This window comes from Hemicordylus capensis, chromosome 2, assembly GCF_027244095.1.
Source record: "Hemicordylus capensis ecotype Gifberg chromosome 2, rHemCap1.1.pri, whole genome shotgun sequence".
Lineage (NCBI taxonomy): Eukaryota > Metazoa > Chordata > Lepidosauria > Squamata > Cordylidae > Hemicordylus > Hemicordylus capensis.
Genome location: NC_069658.1, coordinates 246,238,607 through 246,261,491, shown reverse-complemented (window position 1 = coordinate 246,261,491; position 22,885 = coordinate 246,238,607). Strand labels below are relative to the sequence as shown.

The window sequence follows — 22,885 nt, the reverse complement described above, 5'->3', positions numbered from 1 at the left end:
TTTCTCCAATATGCAAGTTGTCATCTTCCCATTCCATGTTTCACGTGGAAGAGAATTCCAAAATGGAATCCCTGCCCTGCAGTCTGAAGGAGGGCCTCGCATTCTCCCCCATCCAGGTTCTCCTGCCTCCTGCTGGGGCACGCATGGACCAGACCTCACCTGCAGAAGTTCACTCGCTGGCTGCTGACATTTCTCCTCCATCTCTGGAATGAAACTTGCCAAGGAGGAGAGCTCCTCGGAGAGTGTGGCCAGGTGCTCATCCCTTCTGATCGCAATCTCCTTCTCCAGCTCTTCCATCTGGGCCAGCAAACGTTTCTCTTGCTCCTCCAGAAACTGGTGCAGTTGTCTGAACTCAGCCCTCATCTTCTGCTTCTCTGCTTTGGTTTGCTCCTGGAACAAGCCAATTTTAAGAAGAAAAAACAAGCGATGTCAGGAATACTGTCAATCCCTGCAGGGTCAGAAAGCGAGTTCTGAGAATGGTGCAAGCAAGCCTAACTCCCTTTTGAAACTTAGCCTTGACCTGAGTGAAACTCTTCCAGAGACAGTCAGGGAGAGGGGAGGGGGACCACAAGAAGGCACTGCGCACTAGTGTGTTGCTTCCTGGGATTCGGGGGGGGGGTTAACCCTAATCCTTCCCTGACCCCTGGAGCTCCAGACGGAGCCATGGCTGGGCGCAGGAGTGCCCGAATGGAAGAGCCGCTCATCTGGGCAGCCGATCCAGCTAAGCCCGCTCTCCCCACACAAACCCCATCTGGCGTTTCACACTAATCATGTGAAGCACCTCAATGTGTTTTTACAGTAGTTATTAAAAAAAAAAAAAGGAAGGAGCATGGCAAAGTTGTTCAGGGAGGGCGTTCTAAAGCCGAGAGGCCACAACCGAAAAGGCCCTGTCTCTAGTCCCCGCCAACCGGATCTGTTAGTGGCAGGGTCATGAGCAAGGCCTGAGATGAGTGGAAGGCCCTGGCAGGCTCATATGCAAAAGGTTCCAAGATCTTTCCCTGGAATCTCCAAGAAAAGGCTGAGAGAGACTCCTGCCTGCAACCTTGGAGAAGCCGCTGCCAGTCTGTGTGTAGGTAATGAGCTAGATGGACCAATGGTCTGACTCGGTAGAAGGCAGCATGTTTTCCTCCCCACTCACCACAGCCCCGGAATCACCTGCTGCCAGAAGCCACTGCCTCATTATAGAGCCAACCTGCTCAAGCCATTCCAAATAACAAAGGATCTGAGAAGCAGGGCTGTCCTGGCCTTTTGTCTCTTTTGCAGGTAATATTCAATGGCTGACATCCTGACTGCATGACTCAGTAGTACCATTCAGCACAGCGGGGAAATGCTTGACTAACAAGCAGAAGGTTGCCGGTTCAAATCCCTGCTGGTATTGCTGCTGTGGGCAGCAGCAATATAGGAGGATGCTGAAAGGCATCATCTCACACTGTGTGGCAGTAGGCAATGGTAAACCCCTCCTGTATTCTACTAAAGAAAACCACTGGGCTCCGTGGGCACCAGGAGTCGAAATCGACTTGATGGCACACTTTACTTTACCATTCAGTAGTTTCTCTACAAGACCTATATTTCAATCGGACTGCCTCTAGTAAATTCAACAAGAATGTCAGACAATGTTTCCACACATACGGTTTTGTGTGATTTTAGCTTCCCATTACTAGTGACACTTACAAGCAGATCCTGGCTTTCCTCTTCTATGTTTGATTTACACGTCAGCATTTTTTCCTCTTTCTTCCTCAAAGTCTGTAGAAGGCTGCAGATCTGATCCTGAAGAGAAAACAAATGTTTGGGTTTGATTCCTTCTTGGAGATTTACTATATGTACAGATCCAAACTAAGAAAAAGGCAGGACACTGTCGAACACTTTGAACACGAAGAAAAAGGTTGAACACTGTGCTTGGCATTGCCTTTCAGGAGGGTTCCCCCAACAGTTCCCCTGTGAATTGTTATCCCATTGAAATAAAAAACTGGTGCCTATAAAACAGTCAACACATAATGCATAGCAGATACAATTGAAGTATGTGCTGAAGACACTCTGAGATGGCAGAGAGGAACACCACCCCCAGTGTCCAAAGCTTCAGACAGACCCCTTCTTTCCACCCTTTAGTATTCCCAGGAGTTTCTCAGGACCTAAGATCCAGATTTACCAGAGATGGCTAAAGAAAAATCATAGTTTAAAAGGAGGTTTGGAGTGCGTGCAGGTCAGAGGCCCAGATCGTTCTCAAACATATTTTCTCTAAAAGATAACACATCTGAACAACTGACCTGAGAAGATCCCGGGGTCATCCAACTGGCAGTTTTTGAGATGGTCTGTAGATATCGGAATGCCTTTCTACTACTACAACAAATATGTATATACCGCTTTCCAACAAAAGCAGTTGACATAGACATAAACAAAATATCTCCCTGTCCCCAAAGGGCTCACAGTTTAAAAAGAAACTTAAGATAGACCCTGGAAACAGCCACTGGAGGGATGCAGTGCTGGGGATGGATAGGGCCAGTTGCTCTCCTCCTGCCCCTGCCCAATAAAGAGAATCACCACTTTAAACGAGTGCCTCTTTGCTCCGCAGGGGAGCTAATTTCCTAAATCATCTCTAAATCTGACTATTAGAATAAGAAACAGCAGCATCTGGCCCAGGAAGGAATCCTTCCCCTCAGTGAGCAAACAAAGCACCTTAGATGGAGATTGGTCCACAGCCCAGTGTTAATGGGCCATGACTAGCAATCAGAAACTTCCAAAAAGTATCAAGGGTGGTTTCCCTTCCAATTTGCAAGAGAAAGAACCAGCAGCAGGATCCAACAGAAAAAAGTTTCCTTCTCTAAGTCCACAACAACAGGAAAAGCCACCAAGGTGATCCTGAGGAAGATTTTCTTTTCATTCCCCTTCATCACATAATCACCCCTGAACCTCTTCACATCTTTGATTCCTTCCATTCCATTTTTTGGTTTCAAGGAACCCAACCTCAGAAACATTCTTTCTTTAAGCCCCTTTTAAAGCCCATCAAAACATAAGAACAGCCCCGCTGGATGGCCCAAGCTCCATGGATCTGCCTATTTCTACATGGGTTTTGGACAGGACAGTGTGATGACAAAGGCAGCCTGTCCATCCAGTCCTGGACAATATGCATACCTCCGCTCACCCATCCCTGCTGTGGGGAAGTGCAGGTCAATGGAGTGCAGCCCTGCCAATTGCCCCATAGCAGGGGCAGTTGGCCAAAAATGAACTCTAACAAAGTCCCAAGTGAGTCAAGTTCCCAAATCCCCTTGAAATCATGAGACCAAAGACATTTCCAGCCTCTAAAATAGAAAAGACACAAAGAGGCAGTGGCTGACATACTGCACAGCAGGCCACCCATCCAAGAGGGGCGTGTCTGTCCTGCTTCCCAGTCACTGAATAGGCCCGTCCTTTCTGCTTCCTCTTCCCTGCCTGCTAAGATGTACACAATCACTCTTGTGCCACTTTTGGCCATTATCACCAATGGCAGGAACATCAGAGCGGCCACTCCACTCAGCTGAGGAGCCAAGAAACTCTTCCCACATTCGCAAGTGATGGGCAGCAAGATGGGCACAACATCAGCCCGTGATTCTCCCAACCCACCCCCAAGTTCAAGTACAGAATATTATCGCTCAAAGACAAATGGGCACCTATTAAATAACAGAGATACAAATTATATCATCCCTGCTAAGTGAGCAAAGGGGTACCTTTTATAGTGGTGATTCTCTTGAGTGAGCAGGGGGAGAGCAACTGGCCCTATCCATCCCCAGCACAGCATCCCTCCAGCGGCTGTTCCTGGTGTCTATCTTAGGTTTCATTTTTAGAATGGGAGCCATTCTCTTTTATGTATATGTAAATCACTTTGGGAACCTTTTGCTGAAAAGCAGTATATAAATATGCATTGTATTCATAAATAGCACCTATCAAATGTATGTCTCCCATGCAACTGTTCATGTCCTCAGCCCTTTGGCCCTGACAAGGAACTTAGCAGCCCCTCCCCCTTATGAAACACAAGGCTGGAACTGGAGGGGAGTCAAAGCCCAACAGGAGCACTGAGGACCCGCCATTTGGAGGTTAAATGATGCAAATAACATAAAAAGCATTAAAAAAATTGAGGTATGTTGAGGGTTACAAGTGTTTTATAAGTTCTGTAACAATATTGAAATAGTAGTACTGAGACACAAACACCGATTTCTCACTACACAGCTTTTCTCCTCTCACAGCATCGACTCAGGCTTTCCATGCTTTCTTCTCTAGAGGAACACACAGATATTTTTCCCCGTTTGCTTTTTCTTGTGCTCCTGCACAAGGATCATATGCACTGTTTGTAAATCATGGTTGTTTGGGGTCACCATATTGCTGGAAACTTCAGGCTCACTAGCCAGACCGAGAGATGCAGCTGGCTTGTCAGAGCCCAGCCAAGAGGGCTGCTGCCTGTTTGGGGTGGGGGGCCAAAGAGAAACTCCAAGCCTGGGTTTCAGCTGCAGATGAGCAGACTTGACCCCAGAGAAAGAAGAAGAAAGGAAAGGGAAGACCAGGTGACTTCTAATCACTTGCTGGGGAGAACTGCACAAGAACATGTTTTTAGCACACCACAAAACCCCATTCACAGCGATTTCCTACCTTGTACTCTTCGTAAGCCTCCTCCAGAGGAATCACCTTGTGGTTTTCATGCTCCTTGGCTTTGTCGCACACCACACAGATGCAGCTTTCGTGGTCTTTGCAGAAGAGTTTCAGGGGCTCTCGGTGTTTCTCACAGACTCTCTCCTCTCCTCCGGTCTTGTTTCCTCCCTGAAGACTTAACTTCTTGACTATCTCTGCAAAGTTGGCCAGTTGCCGATTTGGGATGAAGTTCTTTTGCTGAACAGTTTCTCTGCACTGAGGGCAGGAAGCCTCTGTGTCCGGCTCCCCCCAGCACTGGGTCAGGCAGGCTCGGCAGAAATTGTGCCCACATTCTGGAATGATGACGGGGTCCTTGAAATAGTCCAGGCAGACGGAACAAGTGGCTTCCTCACAGAGATCCCTAACAGGACTCCATGCTGCCATGGCTGCCGCCCTCACACTGAGAATCACACAGATTTTACTTTCATTTCCTCCCTTTCAGCTAGCAAATGGGTGTGGCTCCTCCTGGTAATTTGCTGATGGACGTCTCAACAGCACGTGGAAAGCTGATTGAATGATTGATGTAGCAAGCAAGATGCCTCTTAAAGCATGTTGCAGGGGAGCAACAGCAGGAAGGAGGGTATACCCCTCTCACTTATGGGTGTCTGGGTCCCAGAGGCATCTGATGGGCCACTGTGTGAAACAGGATGGATGCTGGTCTAGATGAGACCTGGGCCTGATCCAACACGGCTTTTCTTATGTTCTTATGTGCTGAGGGCTATCAGTGATGTGTGTGGTTCTCTTCAGGGTCCCCACTCCACACTTGTCCTAGGGTGGTTTTGTGCTGCTCCTCACCTCCTCAGGCAGCTTTGGTTGCCTGCAGTTCCACTGCCCCACTCCCTGACAGAGAATGCAGCCATAGCAAGATGCAGGAGTGGTTGATACTCCAACACTGGAAATCCTTCACTGTCCCTGATGTGGGAAGTTGGATGCCTGATCAGTTCCTCCTAGCAGCTAGGAACCAAACAGCATTTCTAAAATTAGGAGCCAACATGAAATTATTGGCTGTCTGGCAACAATATTCAGGCCTTTTTGCTAATTGGAGTCCCTGCCTAGAATAATGTACAGAAGCCACACAGTTAATGTGGAGAAGGGAGGTGTTTTTGTTTGGTTTGTTGTTTCCTCTTCTTTCTGTTTTGTTTTTGGTCTTGTTTTGGGGTGGGGAAGGGAATTGGGAGGGTTGTGGGGAAAGATCTAATTTAAGTTTTAATTTTAATCTGGTTCAAATGTTTATTTTATTTTGTTTTAGTTGTTTTATTATGTGTCTATTATTTTAATGGAAACTACCCCGAGCCACTTTAGGAAGGGCAGCAAGTCAGTCAATTATTCAGATTGAGGAGAGCTGATCTGGTGGTAGTAAGCATAGATTGCTTTGCTAAGCAGTGTCCACCCTGGTTTGCATTTGAATGGGAGACATGTGAGCACAGTAAAATATTCCTCTTGGGGAGGGGGCGCTCTAGGAAGAGCACCTGCCTGCTTGCATGCAGAAGGTTCCAAGTTCCCTCCCTGGCAGCATCTCCAAGATAAGGCTGAGAGTGACTCCTGCCTGCAACCTTGGAGAAGCCGCTGCCAGTCTGGGGAGACAATACTGAGCTAGATACTGAGCTATGTTCCTAAATAGGAAGGCAGAGAAGATTACGGGTGGAGGAAGTACACTCTGTATGTTCTTTTCTTTTTGTATATATTGTAACTTGAGTTAGAAAACCATTCAATAAACAATTAATGAAAAAGAGAGGTGGGGGTGGCAAAACTGTAGGCCTTTCAGGCTCCCTGATCAAGCCAAGAGGGGAAGGCACTTGGCCCATGCCAGCCGCAAGAGAGACAAGGACAGAATGTGTGGGGCTTGCTCTTCCTTGCCTGATCAGGCAGCTTGCCCTGCTTCCCATTCCACTAGCCTCTCGTTGCCCTGGGACAAGGGGGGAGTGCACACCCAGAAGAGGAAGGTGTGATGGCCCCTCGCCTTGTTAGCAGGGCAGAGAAGAAAGTGTGGGGCAGGGAGGACTGGCTGACTGGCCAGTTCGAGGACACAGAGGCGGAGGTGCGGCCAAGGTGGCAAACTTAGGCAGGCAGCTGATTGCCACTTGCCAGCCCAGGGCGCATTCCCCACCTAAGTCCATCACCTCACCCTGCCTCATGGGGAAGGCGCCCCTGGATATGGTTCCACTGATGCCAACGTGGAGATTTCCCAGATACGTAGTTTCAGAGGCCCTCTTCCCCCTGGACTTCTGGGCGGAGGTCCAGGGCCTTCACACCCCCAAATCCTCTTTAGTCTGTTCCAGGTGGGATATGATATGATATGATATGACATGACAAATATTTATAAACTGCCCTTCAACAAAAAGTTCCCAAAGCGGTTTACATAGATATAAATAAATTCAACAAATGGCTCCCTGTCCCCAAAGGGCTCACCATCTCAAAAACTGTGGGTGGTGTGGTCACCGCTCTGTGCCTCCGGCCTGCACTGTGCCAGGTGGCCAAGCCTGACCTCTGCTCGACTACTACTATGAATATGAATATTTATAGACCACTTTTCATCAAACCGTTCCCAAAGCGGTTTACACAGAGGAATAAAAATAAATAAATAAAGAGGGCTCCCTCTCCCCAAAGGGCTCACAATCTCAAAAAGAAACCTAAGAAAGATACCAGCAACAGCCACTGGAGGGGTGCTGTGCTGGGGCTGGATAGGGTCAGTTGCTCTCCCCCTGCGCAGTAAAGGAAATCACCGCTTTAAAAGGTGCCGCTCTGCAGGGGTGTAAGAGACAGGGGAATAACAGTCAGGGGGCTCCGAAGACCTTTCGGTCCAGGCTCCAAAATTACCTAGGTGCACCTCTGGGTGGCTTTACCTCAGCAGGGAGTGCCTAAAGTTGAGCCATTTTGAGCACTGCACCCAAGTGCTCCTTTTTAAAGACACATATAATGCCCAGTATATCATGTGGATCCAGGGGCGTCTCTAGGGTAGGGCAGGCAGGGCACGTGCCCCGGGCATCACTTGAAGGGGGGGCGCAATTTCTTAAAATTAATTTTTTTAAAAAATGGCCACCAAAAACAAAATGGCCACTGGCATGCTCAAATTGCCTCTGTGAGGCCCTCAAATTGCCTCTGTGAGGCATGCCACGCCTGGCAGAGGCCATTTGAGCATGCACAGTGGCCATTTTGTTTTCAGCGGGCATTTTTTAAATAAAAAAATTATTTTAAAAAATGACCACTGCACATGCTCAAATGGTGCCTGTAAGGCCTTAGAGGCCAGTGGGAGGAGGGGGAAACTTTGCAGACCCCCCACAGCCTTTAAGAAGTCCCCCGAAGGGGCTACAGGTAATTTTTTTAAAAAAATTAATATAATATGTCACTGTACACATATTCAGACTGGCACTATGTACAGAGAATCAGGGCTTGTGAATACTGAGCTGAAGTTTATGAGCTAAGATTGTATCCATTTGCTCTTACTTTGCTTCTTGTGATAAGTGAGTTAAATGTGATGTCTTAATAATATGGCTATTAATGGTGAGTTTGTCTTTGAATCAATGTGAAATCCTTAGTATTAAGGCCCACTGGGAGTTTCTTGCTCTTTCTCTCATTTTTACTGTCTTTCTGAAATACTAGAATATATTCCAAGCAGTGACACAGTTTACTCTGCATATCCTTTAATTATTTTCAGAGTATCTGGGAAAAGTCAAATTCTCCATTTATTTTTAAAACTTATGTAATCGTGATGCTACAATGCATAGCAGAGAATTAGACAGGCACTTCTTTTAGTTTCTCCAAGTATACCTCCGCATAATATATGGGGATTTCATGAGCCCCAGCATACTGACATTTGTAGTTTTCCAGCATTTTCTTGGTCTGGCTATGTCCACTGCTAAATAGTTTTTGAAATATTAAAAGATTAACAAGCTTGACTTGTATTTTTCAGCTGACATTAAGGTAAAGTTATCTGAAAGATGGGTGTCAGATGTCTGTACAGGGAGCGCAATTTCAGTGCTTGCCCTAGGCGCTATTTCCCCTAGATACGCCTCTGTGTGGATCGTCAGGAGCCAAGCTGAAGAATGCCATTGGCTGTATGAACGGCAACTTCTGTCGCCATCCTGACATGGCTGGTTCCCTGGTATGAACTCTCCGCCTCAGCCTAAGTGCAGCAAAACTGCATTCACTGGCTGTTTGGAAAGGTTCCTGGGCACTGAGGAGAAAGGCCGGGTCCAAGCGCATTCCCATGCTGTTTTGGGGCTCTCAGGTCTCCACCTTTGGTCCTCAGATTCTGCTGGAGTCAGAGGTGCTCTTACTCCCGGACCTTGGGGTGCTGGTCCGTGTCCTCCAATGTCCAGGGCGCCTCCAAATGTCTGGTGGGGGGGAGGCTCCTACTGCCACCCCATGCCCGCCCTGCCTGACCGATCTTTGCCTTATAGCTGCCATGTGTGCAGCCGGGAGGGGGGTTTGCTGAACAGGCCTCCCCCGTGGTGCTGTGGCGGCAGGTGCAGCAGCTGGTGGGTTTGTCCGTCTGGCCCAGCAGCCCTTGAGAACTGCAAGAGGCTCCAGCAACATCTTGCTTATTTGGACTACTACTACAACGGCAGCAACAACTAATATCCAGTGCAGATGTATCAACAGCACTGGTGACCCTTGAATCTTGGTTCAGTTCTCTTGCTATCTGCTCCAGCTGAACTTCCCAGACCACTTTCCAAGGCAGCAAATGCTTCAAGGGTTAAGGATAGAGAGCACGGATTCCTAGAGAGGCGTGGGAATGCGTGGGGTGCGTCAGTGCAATCAATGCACCAAGACGAACATTTCCTCTTATTACCCACACTGTGTCCGTGCTCCTCCCTTGCCCCAGAAGCTGAATTTTGAATTTCTCAGTTCTGCTGACATCCCTCTGGGAGCAGTGAGTTCAAAGGGGGCTGCTTTGCATGATGGGGTGGCGAGGGGGGAGATGACCTCCCCCTAAGAAAGGGGGTGAGGAAAAAGAATATGGAGCAAAGAGGCTGCAGTGTGATCAAGAGTTTTGGCTTTATGGAGCTGCCTCCTCTCCTTCTCCGCTCAAACCAAGGACAGGGCAGAAAGGAAGACTGGGAGGAAAGTTGGTCAGTTTCATTCTCCTTTGGCATCAACCTTGCCTCCACTCCAGCGCCGAACACACAAGCTTTGTGATTCCAGCCCTCACGCTTCTATTTTTCCTTTGCTGTTTTAAACAAGCTGACAACAAGGAAATGTCAGAGAATCATTTGGGGAATGAGAGACCTTTTTCGATTGTGAGCCCATCTGGGTCAAGGAGGAAACATCTTATACTGATTGTTTAAATATCTGTAGCAGCAGAGGTGTAGAGATGGATGGTATGAATTGCCCTGTGGTCAGGTCCCTCTGTTAGCTGAACAAAAGATATTCTTTTTCTATTCTCTTTTATTTAGCAGGGGGAGTGCAACTGTCCTTATCCAACCCCAACACAGCATCTCTCCAGTGGTTGTTGCTGGTGTCTCCCTTATTATTATTATTTTTTAGACTGTGAAACCTTTTGGGACAGGGAAGCTTCTTATATCTTTTTCCGTGGGCCAGTTCCCATGAACACTGACCTTCAGTCTCCCCTACACATGTTAATGTTGCTGCCACGTTTAAAAGGGGCTTTCTAGCACATGTAGAGGGTTGATTTATTCACACCCAATTAAAGGAGGTGCCACAATCCCATCAGCAGGTCCTGGAGTGATGTCGGGGCGGCTACATTAGCAATGTTGGCCCCATTATGGAGGGGCAGCTGCAGGCCCTGTTCATGGGAACTGGCTCTGTGTGAACCACTTTGAGCATTTTGTTGATTTCTTTACCACCTTTCATAAATTTATCCGAAGATGGATTACAAGTTTAACACAGAGCAGTAAAAATAAATTAAAAATGCATGAATAAAATCAATAAATCTATAAATAAATAAAATCACATTAAAACAATCTACAGTACAAATAGGTTGTATATTTGTTGTTGGGTTGAGCAGCCCTTGGGGACATATTTTTGGGTAGCCCAGAGAGATTCCAGGAAGTTTTTCACACCCGATTTTTAGCTCACATCTTCTCCAGAATGGAGGGTGTGAATCAGCCAAAGCCTCACAGTCAACTCATGGCCAAGCCTGCTGTCTGGGAATGCTCCTGGAGAAGGAGAAGGCATAAAAATTAGCCCCTTCCCTGCTGCCCCGGTGCAGTTAGTTGGAAACTAACCAGTTCTGCGAGGCTGTTCTCTTCTTGCACCAGGGCATCCTTGCTCTGTGTGTCAGCCGGAGTATCTATTTCTACTTTGGTTTCTATCTATTAATGCTTCATTGTACAAGAAATACTTTCTTTTGTCTGTCCTGAATCTATAGATAGTGCATTTTAGTGTTTGACACTGTTCTAGGATAACAGAGGGGAGGAAATTTCTCCTCTCCACACAGTGCAAAATCTTATATATGTCTACCGTTTCTGCCCATCCCCTGGGACTTTTACGCACAGCAGGCTTTACCGTAAGTTTACTGGGAGGCTTTACTGCGAACTCAACCGATGCAAATAACCAGGTTTTAACCCCGATATAAATTGGGCTACACTCTTAACGCGCAGTGAAAAACCCGAATTGTGTGTGAACCGCTCGCCGATAACTTGCAGGGACTTCGGGGTAAATCTGACAGAGATGTGAATGCACCTCCTCCATTCTGGAGATGAGTTAAAGGGCTTTAAAAGCCCTGTGTGAAAAACATCCTGGCATGTATTTCAAAACATTAAAAGCCCTAAACACCTTTCCTTTCTTCACAGAGAAGCTGCTCTTACTCCTTGGCCAGTTTGGTTGTCCTTTTCTGCCCCTTTCTCAGCTTCGACAATATCATTTTTGAGATGCGGTGGCCAGTACCAGGGGCGGCCCTTCCATGAGGCGAGTTGAGACTGCCTCAGGCAGCAGTTTATTGAGGCACCAGCAAGCGGGTAAGATGCCCTTCTGCTTTCTCTGTGCTTAAAAAATGGGGGGGGGGGAGTTGGGGAGGAGAGTGCACAGAATGGGGACAGTGGCATTTGGCACCTTGCCTCAGGTACACAGAGGCCTTGAGCTGGTACTGGCCAAAACTGTAGGCAATAGTCTAAAAATGGCCACACCATAGATGTATATTAATCCATAAATGTATAAGTGAAACAAAAATAGGGTTTGTGTTTTTTATCCCACAAAGTTATCATTTTGTCCTTACATTGAATTACATTCCATGCTTGCTTTCTCCCTCCCCCCCTCCCCCACCCCCCATTCTAGTCATTGAGTTTGTTAGACAGGAATCACCATCTAAGGATGAAAAGGAAAGCAGAGATTCCGGAAGGCCCCACTGCTGAAAGAGTGCCCAAAGATTCCAGAAATGGCCTCCACGTTGTCCAGGCAGGGTCCGAAGGAGAACGTCTGCATCAGGTGACTCCACAGTGGATTAAACTGGAACCAGAGGAGAGGCAGCTGCAGTGTTGGGAAGCCCAGTTGCAGGAGTTCCTGAAGAAAGTCGAGTCTCCTCCCTCCAGGTCAGAAAACGCAGAGCCCCCCTCAGACGGCAAGACTTCTCTTGTTCTTTCTAGCGTCTACCAGGGTGCAAAGGAGGCGGTGAGGCTCCAGCCACTCAGCTTTGGAGAGGGAGACCAAACAGCCTCTGGGACCTTGAAACCGGTAGATCAAGAGGGATTCCGGAAAGTGAAGGAGGCGATTCTGAGGGAGGGGACCATCAGCACTGAGGTCCTGCGCCAGCGTTTCCGGGACTTCTGCTACCAGCAGGCAGGAGGGCCGAGAGCAGCTTGCAGCCGCCTCCAGGAACTTTGCCACGGGTGGCTGAAGCCGGAAAGGCGCACCAAGGGGCAGATGCTGGAGCTGGTGATCCTGGAGCAGTTCCTCAGCATCCTGCCCTTGGAGATCCAGAGCTGGGTGAGGGAAGGTCAGCCAGAGACCTGTGGCCATGCGGTGGCCCTGGCTGAGGAGTTCCTGCTCCAGCACGGAGAGGCCGAGAGGGAGGAGAAACAGGTGAGAACGTCTGATCCTCTGTCAGTTTGTGGCCCTTGCCCTTGTCACGTCTCTCTCTCTCAGTTCTGCTCATTACTAACCTCACCATCCACAGCTCAGTCTTGGGAATTTCCCGTTAAAGAGACTGAAGGGCTGAGATGCTGGGATAAGCAATTCTGGGCTGCAAGGGCAATAAGTCCTATGCATACGTTATGTTTATCACTTGTACAATAAATGTGCAGTGTACCCAGGTCAGTAGAGTAGGGAGGGCATAAGCAGCCAGTGTTCAGGCCACCTGCCACCCCAACCTGGCAGCAAATCCCACCCCCCCCGCCCAGCACCCCCTCAGCAGTGTCCCTTCCTGCCACATGCAGGGCGCCCCCTTCTCTTCCCCGCTGTGCTCGGTGGGGGCCGTAGTGGCGGCTGAGCAGTGGGCTGCTCTTCCAGGGAGGCTGCCGCCACATGTGGCAGGGAGAAAACGGAAGCCAGGTGCCCATTGTGGTGAGCACAGTGGCCCCGATGGCAGCTGCACATGGGTTCTTGGCACCCGTGCACACAATTACAGCTCTGCCCCTGACACTGGGTTAGATCTGTGCACCAGTTACAGTTATTCATACATTCTGCTGGACACGGGTACAGCAGTACACATCTGTACCATGCATCTGAAGGACTTTCAATTTTAAAAATGAACGCAGGTACAGTCCCTCACACAGACACAGTACGAATGCAGAGACATCTGTAAGTGTCATAGTGCAACATAATGTCAACATAATGTCAACGGGGCTAATATAAGGGTGTAGCATAATGGTAGACACACACACACTGTAGCGGATTACAAGCCTTTGTCTCAGAGCAAGCCCATGTGAGGGGAAGAAAAATGCTGAATCATCCCCTCTATGCTTTTTGAGCAAAGGCTTCTTCCCAAACTTTCCTGTCATCTTGGTAGGATCTAGGCTGCCGCCACCACCCAATTAAAACAGAGTTTAACCCACCCCCTTCCTGGGCTTGGGTGAAAATCCCAAGGAAACTCTCCTTCTTTTGCTATTGGAAAAGTATACAAAAACATTGCACATATGGGGCGTGTTGCACCAGAGAAACCCCCTTCAGCCCCCCATTTCCTGAGTCAAAAATCCACTCAGAGAGGCTTTTTAAAATTACAAAGAACAAAAAGGGGGGGGGCTTTATTCAAATGCTACAGACTGCTTTGATCTGAGGCTCTCTCAGCTTTTAGTTACAGGTAAAAATACTCAGTGTTTACAAGAATACTTCAAAAAACACCCCAGATGATATTGGGGTAGCACACTTTACAAATCTTGGTTACCCAGTTGCAAAGAACATGCAAATAAACCTTTAAAAGCTTACAGATAGACCATCCTAGAACAATATCAGAGATTTACAGAGCACACAAAAGCAATATAAGTTTCTAATGCAAAGTCTGACTAACAAACTGTTCCCTGGCTAAACTTCCAGAAGCCAAAGTCCGGCCGTCCCTTGTCTAGAACTCACCAATTCCTGGATGAGGATTCAAGTTTCCTGCCCTCCTGTCTTTCAAGGAGCTGCAGAGGTCTTTCCATGAGAGAAATCTCCAGGCTAGCTTTTGACCCTGAGGGAGCAAAACTCCATTGCTCCTCACTAAGCCTTTCCGCCCATGCTTTCTTCACCTCCAGCCTAGCTTCTTCTATCAAAGGAACCTTCTCTTCCCCCTCATGACTCTCTAGGTCCTATCCACCTGGTATACTGATTGGATGACTCTGGAGTTCACCAGCCTGTCAGTCAGTATAGAGTTCACTTCTGGTGAACTCCTTAGGGAGGAGGAGTAGCTGATCACTACTCACACACACCCCATTTGCATGTAGATGTCACAGGTCCAATCCAGGTGCTCCAGTTAAAATTATCTCAGTTGGATGAGGTCAGATGCCACATGATGCTAAAAGCTTCATTGTTCTGTCTTTCTTTTTATTTCCTTTTTAAAACAACAACAACAACAACAACAAACAACCAGCTGTGATGAGGATCCAGTCTGGGTCAGGGCTGCAGCACGGGCAGGGGGGTTATTTCTTCCTAACCTCATGCCATGCTTTTGATTAAAATCCCCCCCTTCTCCATTTGTTGTTTCCTAGGGGAGGAGTTTGCTATTGGTGCCAATGATACTTCCTTTCCAAAGCAAACAGCAGAGGGAAATGGCACCAGAGGAGAGGGTTTACCCCATCCCCACATGCTGTGGTATTATATTATTATGAAGCAGTATATTATATTTATATACTGCTCCATATAAAAACTCTGGGCAGTTTACAAATTAACAAATTAAAATATGACTAAAACACAATTAAAACCTTAAATCATATAAAACAAATTAAAATAACCATCAATAAACATTATACACTAAAGCCGATAAAATAGGTACATTTTCAAGAGTCTCTTAAAAACAAACAGAGATGGGGAAGGTTCTCCCCACAAGGCATGGCTCCAATATGGTTTAGGCCTCTCAAAATGGTTAAGGAACAAACTTTAAAAAGAGAAATGGCTTTATAAAAGAGAAGCATCATGGGTGGATGGATTTATCCCTTTCCTCCAATGCCTGCAGTGTCAATGAAAATCCCCACCCCACCCTTCACACCTGCTGTTTACTCTGGAAGGCAAGTTGTTATAGGTGTCCATGGCACTTCCTTCCTAAGGCAAGGAGCAGTGAGAAACAGGGCCAGATCAAGGGGTTGTGGTCCCATTTTTTACTCAGCATTTGACTGTCCCTTACACCTACTGAGAGTCTCTTTTTGCTACTTTAGGTATTGGGAACATTTGAGGAGTCCGGTGTGAGTTTCTCCAAAGCAGGCCAGATCCTGCTGGGTCCTGGGGGGAAAAGTCCCTGCAGAGAGATCAAGCAGGAGAGCAATGGAGATAACCGTTTGCTAGGTAAGGATTTCTTATATATCTATTAACTAGAGCAGAGGTGGCCAACCTGAGGCTCTCTAGCTGCTCTTGGACTACAACTCCCATCATCCCCAGCTATAATTGTGTCTGGGGTAATGAAAGTTGTAGTCCAACAGCTGGAGAACCTCAGGCTGGTCACCCCTGAACTAGATCCTTGATCCTCCCTGTCCTCCAAGATAGAATATGTTATTCGGTTCCTGTTTTGCCAATGTAACCCTGTGGAATTTGTGTTGCTTTATCGTATATTATACTTGGCATCTGCATCTACCCCAAGAAGACAAGAACTGCCTTGCAGGATCAGACCAAAGGTCTAGCTAAGCCAGCTTTCTGTTTTCATCTGTGGCCAACTGTTTTGGGAAACCCCTCCTGTTTTCTCCAGATGTTTGTCCCCAAATCTGATAATCAGAGGTAGGCTGCTTCTGAACAGGGAAGTTCTCTTTATCTAGCATGGACCTAATGTACATGATCCTTTTGACAGCACACTGTGCAATGTTTCACTGATGAAAATAGGGACATGCCTGTGATTATGTAGGGGGTGTGGCCAGACGACCTGGGGGGCGTGGCATACATTTCTGATTCAGCATGCCTTAAATGGATTGCAGGTAATAAAGTATGGGCAGAGCACCTGATTCTAGATTCCCAGTGTTTATTCCCTGATTCCAGATTCCCAATGTTGATGAGCCAAGCCCATCTCCTCCAACATCTCACAGATGAAAACAGGGATATGCCGGTAATACCCAGTTCTCATCCTGGGGATTGCTGCCCAAGCCCCCCACCCACGATTACACATCTTTGGAGGCTGGATTCGCCCCACTACCAGGAGTAGGCAACCTTTGGCACTCCCACTGTTGTTGAACAACAACTCTCATAATCCCCAGCATATGGCTGGGGATGATGGGAACTGTAGTTCCCCAACAGCTGGAGTGTGAACAGTTGCCTATCCCTGCATGCTGTGAACTTCATAGTGCTTTGCACTGCGCACCCATTTACTCATAGGAGCACTAGAGGCACGATGCATCCGTCTACCTGCTCAGATACTGAATTTATAGACACTCTGGGGAAGGAGCCGAATCCTGACAAATGACAACTCTAGCAACTCACATGAGGGAGGGAGCAGAAATGGGACAAGGGATCCCCAAGAGACCAAAATGGGGACAAAAGAGGAATGTTGATTTACCAGGGACAGATTTCAGAAAATAGGATAAATAAGGACAGCCGGACCCTCTGTATTTGGCATTGCCACGCGTTATGGCTACTGATTTCTGATCAGGACCCTCAAGAGAATTGCCATGCATCTGACTGCAACAAAACCTTTCTCGTTTTTGCTTCAGCCTCCTGTCATTATTTAGATTCCCTTGTAGGTCTGGCTGCCATTCTGTTTTTCTTGTTCTAGAGTGGGGTAGGCAACCTTGGCTCTCCAGCTCTTGCTGAACTTCAACTGCCATCATCCCCAGCTGCAATAAAGAACATAAGAACAGCCTTGCTGGATCAGGCCCAAGGCCGGTCTAGACCAGTATCCTGTTCCCCCCAGTGGCCCACCAGATGCATCTAGGAAGCCCCTGAGCAGGAGACAAATGCCCTCTCCCTTGGGTACCAGTTGCCCCCCTCCAACTGGTACTCAGAAGCATCCCTTGCGTACTGAGCAAGGAGGCACCTTTTAAAAATGGTGATTCTCTTTATCTAGCAGGGGGAGAGCAACTGGCCCTATCCATCCCCAGCACAACATCCCTCCAGTGGCTGTTGCTGGTGTTTATCTTATGTTTCCTTTTAGACTGTGAGCCCTTTGGGGACAGGGATCCATCTTTATTTATTTTTATATCTCTATGTAAACTGCTTTGAGAACTTTTGTTGAAAAGTGGTATATAAATATTTGCCATCATCCTGCCTCTGAACTTGGATGTAGCCTATAGCCATCCAGTCTGACCTGCCCTCCCTGTCTATCCCTGCTCTAGAGATTCCCTTTCACTTTTCAATCCCTCTCCTCTATTCCAGGAGCCCATACATTGATGAATAAGCACAGTAAGGACCGGCAGTGGGCACCCTCAGAAACATCACCACATGAGAAGGAGGATGGAATCCCAGGCAATCATGATGGACCAGAAAGACAGATGGATCATGCGAGAAATCAGTGGAAGAATCCATCTGCGACAGGGGTGGCTGGTGATCTTTGCAAAACGAAGACCTCTGCAAGATTACCCAAAGGGATGGGAAAGCATAAATGCCTGATTTGTGGGAAAGGCTTCACTCGAAAATCGAGCTTGAACAGGCATCACCTTATTCACACAGGAGTGAAGCCCCATAAATGTTCTGATTGTGGGGAAAGTTTTTATCGGAAAACCAACCTCCTTGCCCACGAGGTCATCCATGCAGAAGAGGAATCATATAACTGCTCAGACTGTGGGGAAAGCTTCAAGCCCACGTGGGGCCTGGTTTCATACCAGAGAGATCAGACAGGAGAGAAGCTCTACAGATGTTCTGTCTGTAGAAAAAGCTTCGGTCTGGGAGCAGATGTTATCAGACATGGACTTGTGGATGCGCTTAGTAAGGAACCACAGGGGACACCCTTGATAAAATCAGAGTATGAAAAGGAGGAAGAAACCTGTGGGAATCAAGATGGACCAGAGAAGCAGGTAAAAATCAAAACAGAGGACTGGCAGAATCAGTCAGTTACAGACCTGGGTGGCGAACTTAGCAAAATGACAGTCCCCGAAAAATTCTACAAAGGAAAGAGAAAGAGCCCATGCCCTGTGTGTGGGAAAATCTTTGCGACGCAATCAAGTGTTAACAGGCACCAGAGAATCCACACAGGAGAAAAGCCGTATAAATGCTCAGATTGTGGGAAAACATTTAATCAGAAAACAAGCCTCTTGACCCATCAAGTCATCCACACAGAGGAGAAGCCACACAAATGCGCAGACTGCGGGAAAAGCTTCAGGCATGCATGGGGCCTGACGGTGCACCAGAGGATGCACACGGGTGAGAAGCCGTTCCAGTGCTCCATCTGTAGGGACTACTTCAGCCAGAGAGCACATGTTCGCAGGCATATCATGAGGAAGCACACGAGAGAGAAACGAAAGACCAGTGCTTCTCAGCTGTCTGATCGCTGAGTCTCACTTTTTTCTGGATTAAAAACTGGAGGTACACTTCACTCTCACATTTGAAGAGAATTACTTTTGGAATGTGTAAGTGTAAGAATTACTTCCTCACAGAGGAACCCATAATTCTGTGATAAGACAATGACAGTATCATAGAGCTGGGAGGGACCTTGGAGGACTTCAAATCCAGCCACCTGCTCAATATAGGAATCTGCTTCAATATCTCTAACCACCCAGCCTGTTTAATTTCTGTATAAATCTACCGAATGTTTAAATAAACCACTCTACCGCATGTGCCTATTGATTGGAAGGGGAAAGCACTTAGCAGTTACTCACACAGAGATACAATAGGCACCCTCCTCTGAGGGTAGGTAATTGTTCTATGTCTCTCTGTTGGAAAATTGCTTTGGAGCTGGATTGGATAGGATTGCTCCAATCACAGCTGACGCAGTGGTGAGGCAGAATTAGCCTCCCCCTGCGGAGGCTGATTGGAAGGAGGGAAAACCAGAGCAGTAAATCATTTGAAGATCCAACAGATAACATAAGTCAAGTCATGTTTATTTACGGTCATAGACCAAACAGATAACATAATAAACATAAGCAGTGACTGTTGCTGGTGTCTATCTGATGTTCCTTTTTAGACTGTGAGCCCTTTGGGGACAGGGATCCATCTTACTTATTTATTATTTCTCTGTGTAAACCGCCCTGAGCCATTTTTGGAAGGGCAGTATAGAAATCGAATGAATGAATGAATGAATGAATAACATAACATAACATAAGAACAGCCCTGCTGGATCAGGCTCAAGGCCTATCATGTCCAGCATCCTGTTTCACACAGTGGCCCCCAGATGCTGTAGCCTTGCCTCATAAGGAAGGTGCTCCAGGCCCCTGATTATCCTGGTTGCCCTCTTCTACACCTTTCCCAGTTCTACAATGTCCTTCTTAAGATACAGTGCCCAGAACTTTACGCAGTACTCCAAATGAGGCCACACCAAAGATTTGTATAAGGGCATTATAATATTAGGATTTTTATTTCCACCACCCCCCTTTCTAATGATCCCTAGCATGTAATTTGCCTTTTTCACAGCTGCTGTGCGCTGAGTTGATACTTCCAACGAGCTGTCCACCACGATCCTAAGATCTCTCTTCTGGTTAGTCACCGATAGCTCAGATCCCAACAGCGTATATGTACAGTTGAAGGGGTTTGCCCTAATGTGCACTTGCTTACATTGAACCACTTTTGCCATTTTGTTGCCCACTGATCCAGTTTGGAGAGATCCATTTGGAGCGCCTCACAGTCTGTTGTGGATTTCACTACACTAAATAGTTTAGTGTCATCTGCAAGGTTGGCCACTTCACTGGTTACCCCTGCTTCTAGATCATTGATGAATAAATTAAAAAGCACCGGTCCCAGTACAGATCCCTGGGGGACCCCACTTCTTACTTCCCTCCATTGTGAAAACTCTCCATTTATCCCTACCCTCTGTTTCCTGTCCTTCAGCCAGTTACCAATCCACACATGAACTTGTCTCCTTATCCCATGACTGCTAAGTTTCCTCAAGAGCCTTTGGTGGGGAACATTGTGGAAAGCTTTTTGGAAATCCTATGTCAACTGGATCATCTTTATCCACATGCCTGTTGAAACTCTCAACAGGCGCCCTTGTGAATGGGTACTTTATTTCAGTACAGCCAGGCAGTGTGAAGTAATGGTTAGAGTAGGTGACTAAGACTGGAGAGACACAGGTTCAAATCCCCAGTCAGCTTTGTTTTTATCTGGGTGATATTGTGCCAGTCACTAGTTTTCAGCCTAACCTATCTCCCACCACAGTAGTTGTGAGGACAAAAGGAGGGGGAGAAGAGCCACGTATGCCTCACTGAGCTCCCAGAAGGAGTAGTGGGATATAAATAAAATAAAAGAACTTCTTGAGACATACTCAGAAATCTTCTATGGCATACCACTGCACCCAGGTGCCCAGTTTGGTAATTACTACAGTGGGTATTAAAGGTAACGAGTGCTGTCAAGTTGATTTTGACTCCTGGCGCCCACAGTTTTCTTTGGTAGAATACAGGAGGGGTTTACCATTGCCTCCTCCCACGCAGTATGAGATGATGCCTTTCAGCATCTTCCTATATTGCTCCTGCCCGATATACTACCAGTGGGGATTCGAACTGGCAACCTTCTGCTTGTTAGCCAAAAATTTCGGAATGCTAACAGTAGTAGAAGCACCTACAGAAATCTGGCAGGCAACAGAAGAAGAATCAGTCAAGGCTCTAACCAAACGATGCCAGCAAATTTGGAGAACGACACAGTGGCCAACAGATTGGAAGAGGTCAGTCTACATACCAAAGAAAGGAGACTTAACAGATTGTGCAAACCATCGCACAGTATCCTTAATTCACATGCCAGCAAAATAATGCTCAGGATCATCCAACGCAGATTAGAACCCTACGTTCAAGCTGGTTTCAGAAAAGGCCGAGGAACAAGAGACATCATTGCTGATGCACGCTGGATCACTGAGAAAGCCAAAGAATACCAGAAAGAAGTCAATATGTGCTTTATTGACTACAGAAAAGCCTTCGATTGCGTCGACCATGTCAAGTTGTGGAATATCCTTAGGAAAATGGGCGTCCCAGAACATCTCATTGTTCTCATGAGAAACCTATACACAGACAGGAAGCCACAGTCCAGATGGAACATGGTGAAACAGACTGGTTCCAGATCGGCAAAGGAGTAAGACAAAGCCGTATACGTACTTTCTCCCTCTTTATTCAATTTATATGCTGAACATATACTGAAAGAAGCTGGACTGGAAGAAGATAAGCATGGTTATAAAGTTGGAGGAAGCAACATCAATAACCTGAGCTACACTGATGACACCACTCTGATAGCTGAGAATGCGGATGATCTTCAAGCTCTAGTAATGAAAGTCAAAAGGCACAGTGGAAAAAAGGGACATTGAAGGCCTTGGAAAAAATATGTTAGTGCCGTGACATGTCTGTACCTACAAAGATTAGAATCATTTGGACAATGGTTTTCCCCATGACACTCTATGGATGCGAAAGCTGGACTTTGAAGAAGCAAGATAGAAAAGGCATTGACACTTTTGAACTTCGGTGCTGGAGAAGACTTTTGAGGATACCATGGACAGCCAGGAAAACAAACAAATGAATCATAGAACAAATCAATCCAGAATTTTCACTCGAGACACAAATGACTGGGCTCAAACTATCATACTTCAGACACATTTTGCGAAGATCCAGTTTCCCTGAGAAATCCATTATCCTGGGGAAAGTTGAGGAAGAAAGAGGATGACCAGCAGCAAAGTGGACAGCCTCGATTACGACAGCAATTAATGCACCACTGAGAGACCTTAAAGGCCAAGTTGAAGACAGATCATCCTGGAGAGAATCTATCTATGTGGTTGCTAAGAGTCAACACCAGCTTGATGGCAGTTAATCAATCAACAGTAGTAGAGGAAAGGTTTTCCTGTAGCTCATCCGTTTGAGACTGACCTCCACACAGTGACATGTTCTAAAGCAATTTTTCATGCTGTGCAATAAAGAAATCTGTTTGACTGACAGCCTCAGAAAGAGATGACATGACATGACATGCATGCACAAGGTGGAGACATGTTTGGACTATGGGAGAAGAGTAATAAGTAACACTGTATAAGTAACACTTTCTACCCCAGGGGTTCCTAACGCTGGATCTCAGATATTGTTGGACTGCAACTCCCATCATCCCCAACCACAATGACCATTGTTGCTGGGGATGATGGGAGATGTAGCCCAACAACATCTGGGTATCCATGCTTAGGAACCGCTGTTCAACATTTTTCCCCCTTTAAGATTTGTGATGCTAGTGTGCAAGTCAGTTCCAGAGGAAGATATGTCCTTGCATTTCCATCTCTATGAACTTGCAATTAGTAAATCTGTCTATTTCACTTTGATCTACTGCTAGCTATATTTTGTGTCTCCCCACCCCCACCCAGAAACATGAAGTTGAAATAAATCTAACATTTGTCAATTGAGCTTTTTTTTTTTTTTTTGCTTTTTGGGGAGGCAATATTCTGTGTGTGTGTGTGTGTGTGTGTGTGCGCGCGCGCGTGAGTGTGTGTGTGTGAGAGAGAGAGAGATTAATTGTTGATTAGCATAACAGAAATATAATGGGCAAGATGTTTCGGCTTCTTCTGCAGCTGGGGAAGAACCATCGTTCAGTGGAAGAGCTTCTGCTTTGCATGCAGAAA

At 46.8% G+C, this 22,885-nt stretch overlaps 2 protein-coding genes across 4 annotated transcripts in view; one reads left to right on the top strand and one right to left on the bottom strand.

Annotated features, from left to right (window-relative positions):
* LOC128343923 (uncharacterized) overlaps nucleotides 1–5,178 on the bottom strand; it is a 52,448-nt gene extending 47,270 nt beyond the window's left edge. The window contains exons 1-3 of the mRNA XM_053293355.1: nucleotides 4,618–5,178; nucleotides 1,672–1,767; nucleotides 160–390 (exon numbers count right to left, since the gene is read on the bottom strand). Coding sequence (XP_053149330.1) covers nucleotides 160–390; nucleotides 1,672–1,767; nucleotides 4,618–5,040 — 750 coding nt within the window. The 5' untranslated portion in view covers nucleotides 5,041–5,178. The remainder of the gene's footprint in view (nucleotides 1–159; nucleotides 391–1,671; nucleotides 1,768–4,617) is intronic.
* A 4,214-nt stretch (nucleotides 5,179–9,392) lies between these two features.
* On the top strand, nucleotides 9,393–19,243 carry LOC128342626 (zinc finger protein with KRAB and SCAN domains 7-like). 3 transcript variants are annotated; one of them, XM_053290186.1, is made up of 5 exons: nucleotides 9,393–9,529; nucleotides 11,412–11,576; nucleotides 11,893–12,636; nucleotides 15,399–15,525; nucleotides 17,536–19,243. In XM_053290186.1, the coding sequence occupies exons 3-5, from the start codon at nucleotides 11,929–11,931 to the stop codon at nucleotides 18,648–18,650; spliced, it is 1,950 nt and encodes a 649-aa protein (XP_053146161.1). In that variant the 5' UTR covers nucleotides 9,393–9,529; nucleotides 11,412–11,576; nucleotides 11,893–11,928; the 3' UTR covers nucleotides 18,651–19,243. The 3 variants fall into 3 exon arrangements, with proteins under 3 accessions (XP_053146161.1, XP_053146160.1, XP_053146163.1); XM_053290185.1 differs by having other exon boundaries at nucleotides 9,405–9,728; XM_053290188.1 differs by lacking the exon at nucleotides 9,393–9,529 and adding an exon at nucleotides 9,938–9,977.
* Nucleotides 19,244–22,885: the final 3,642 nt, after the last annotated feature.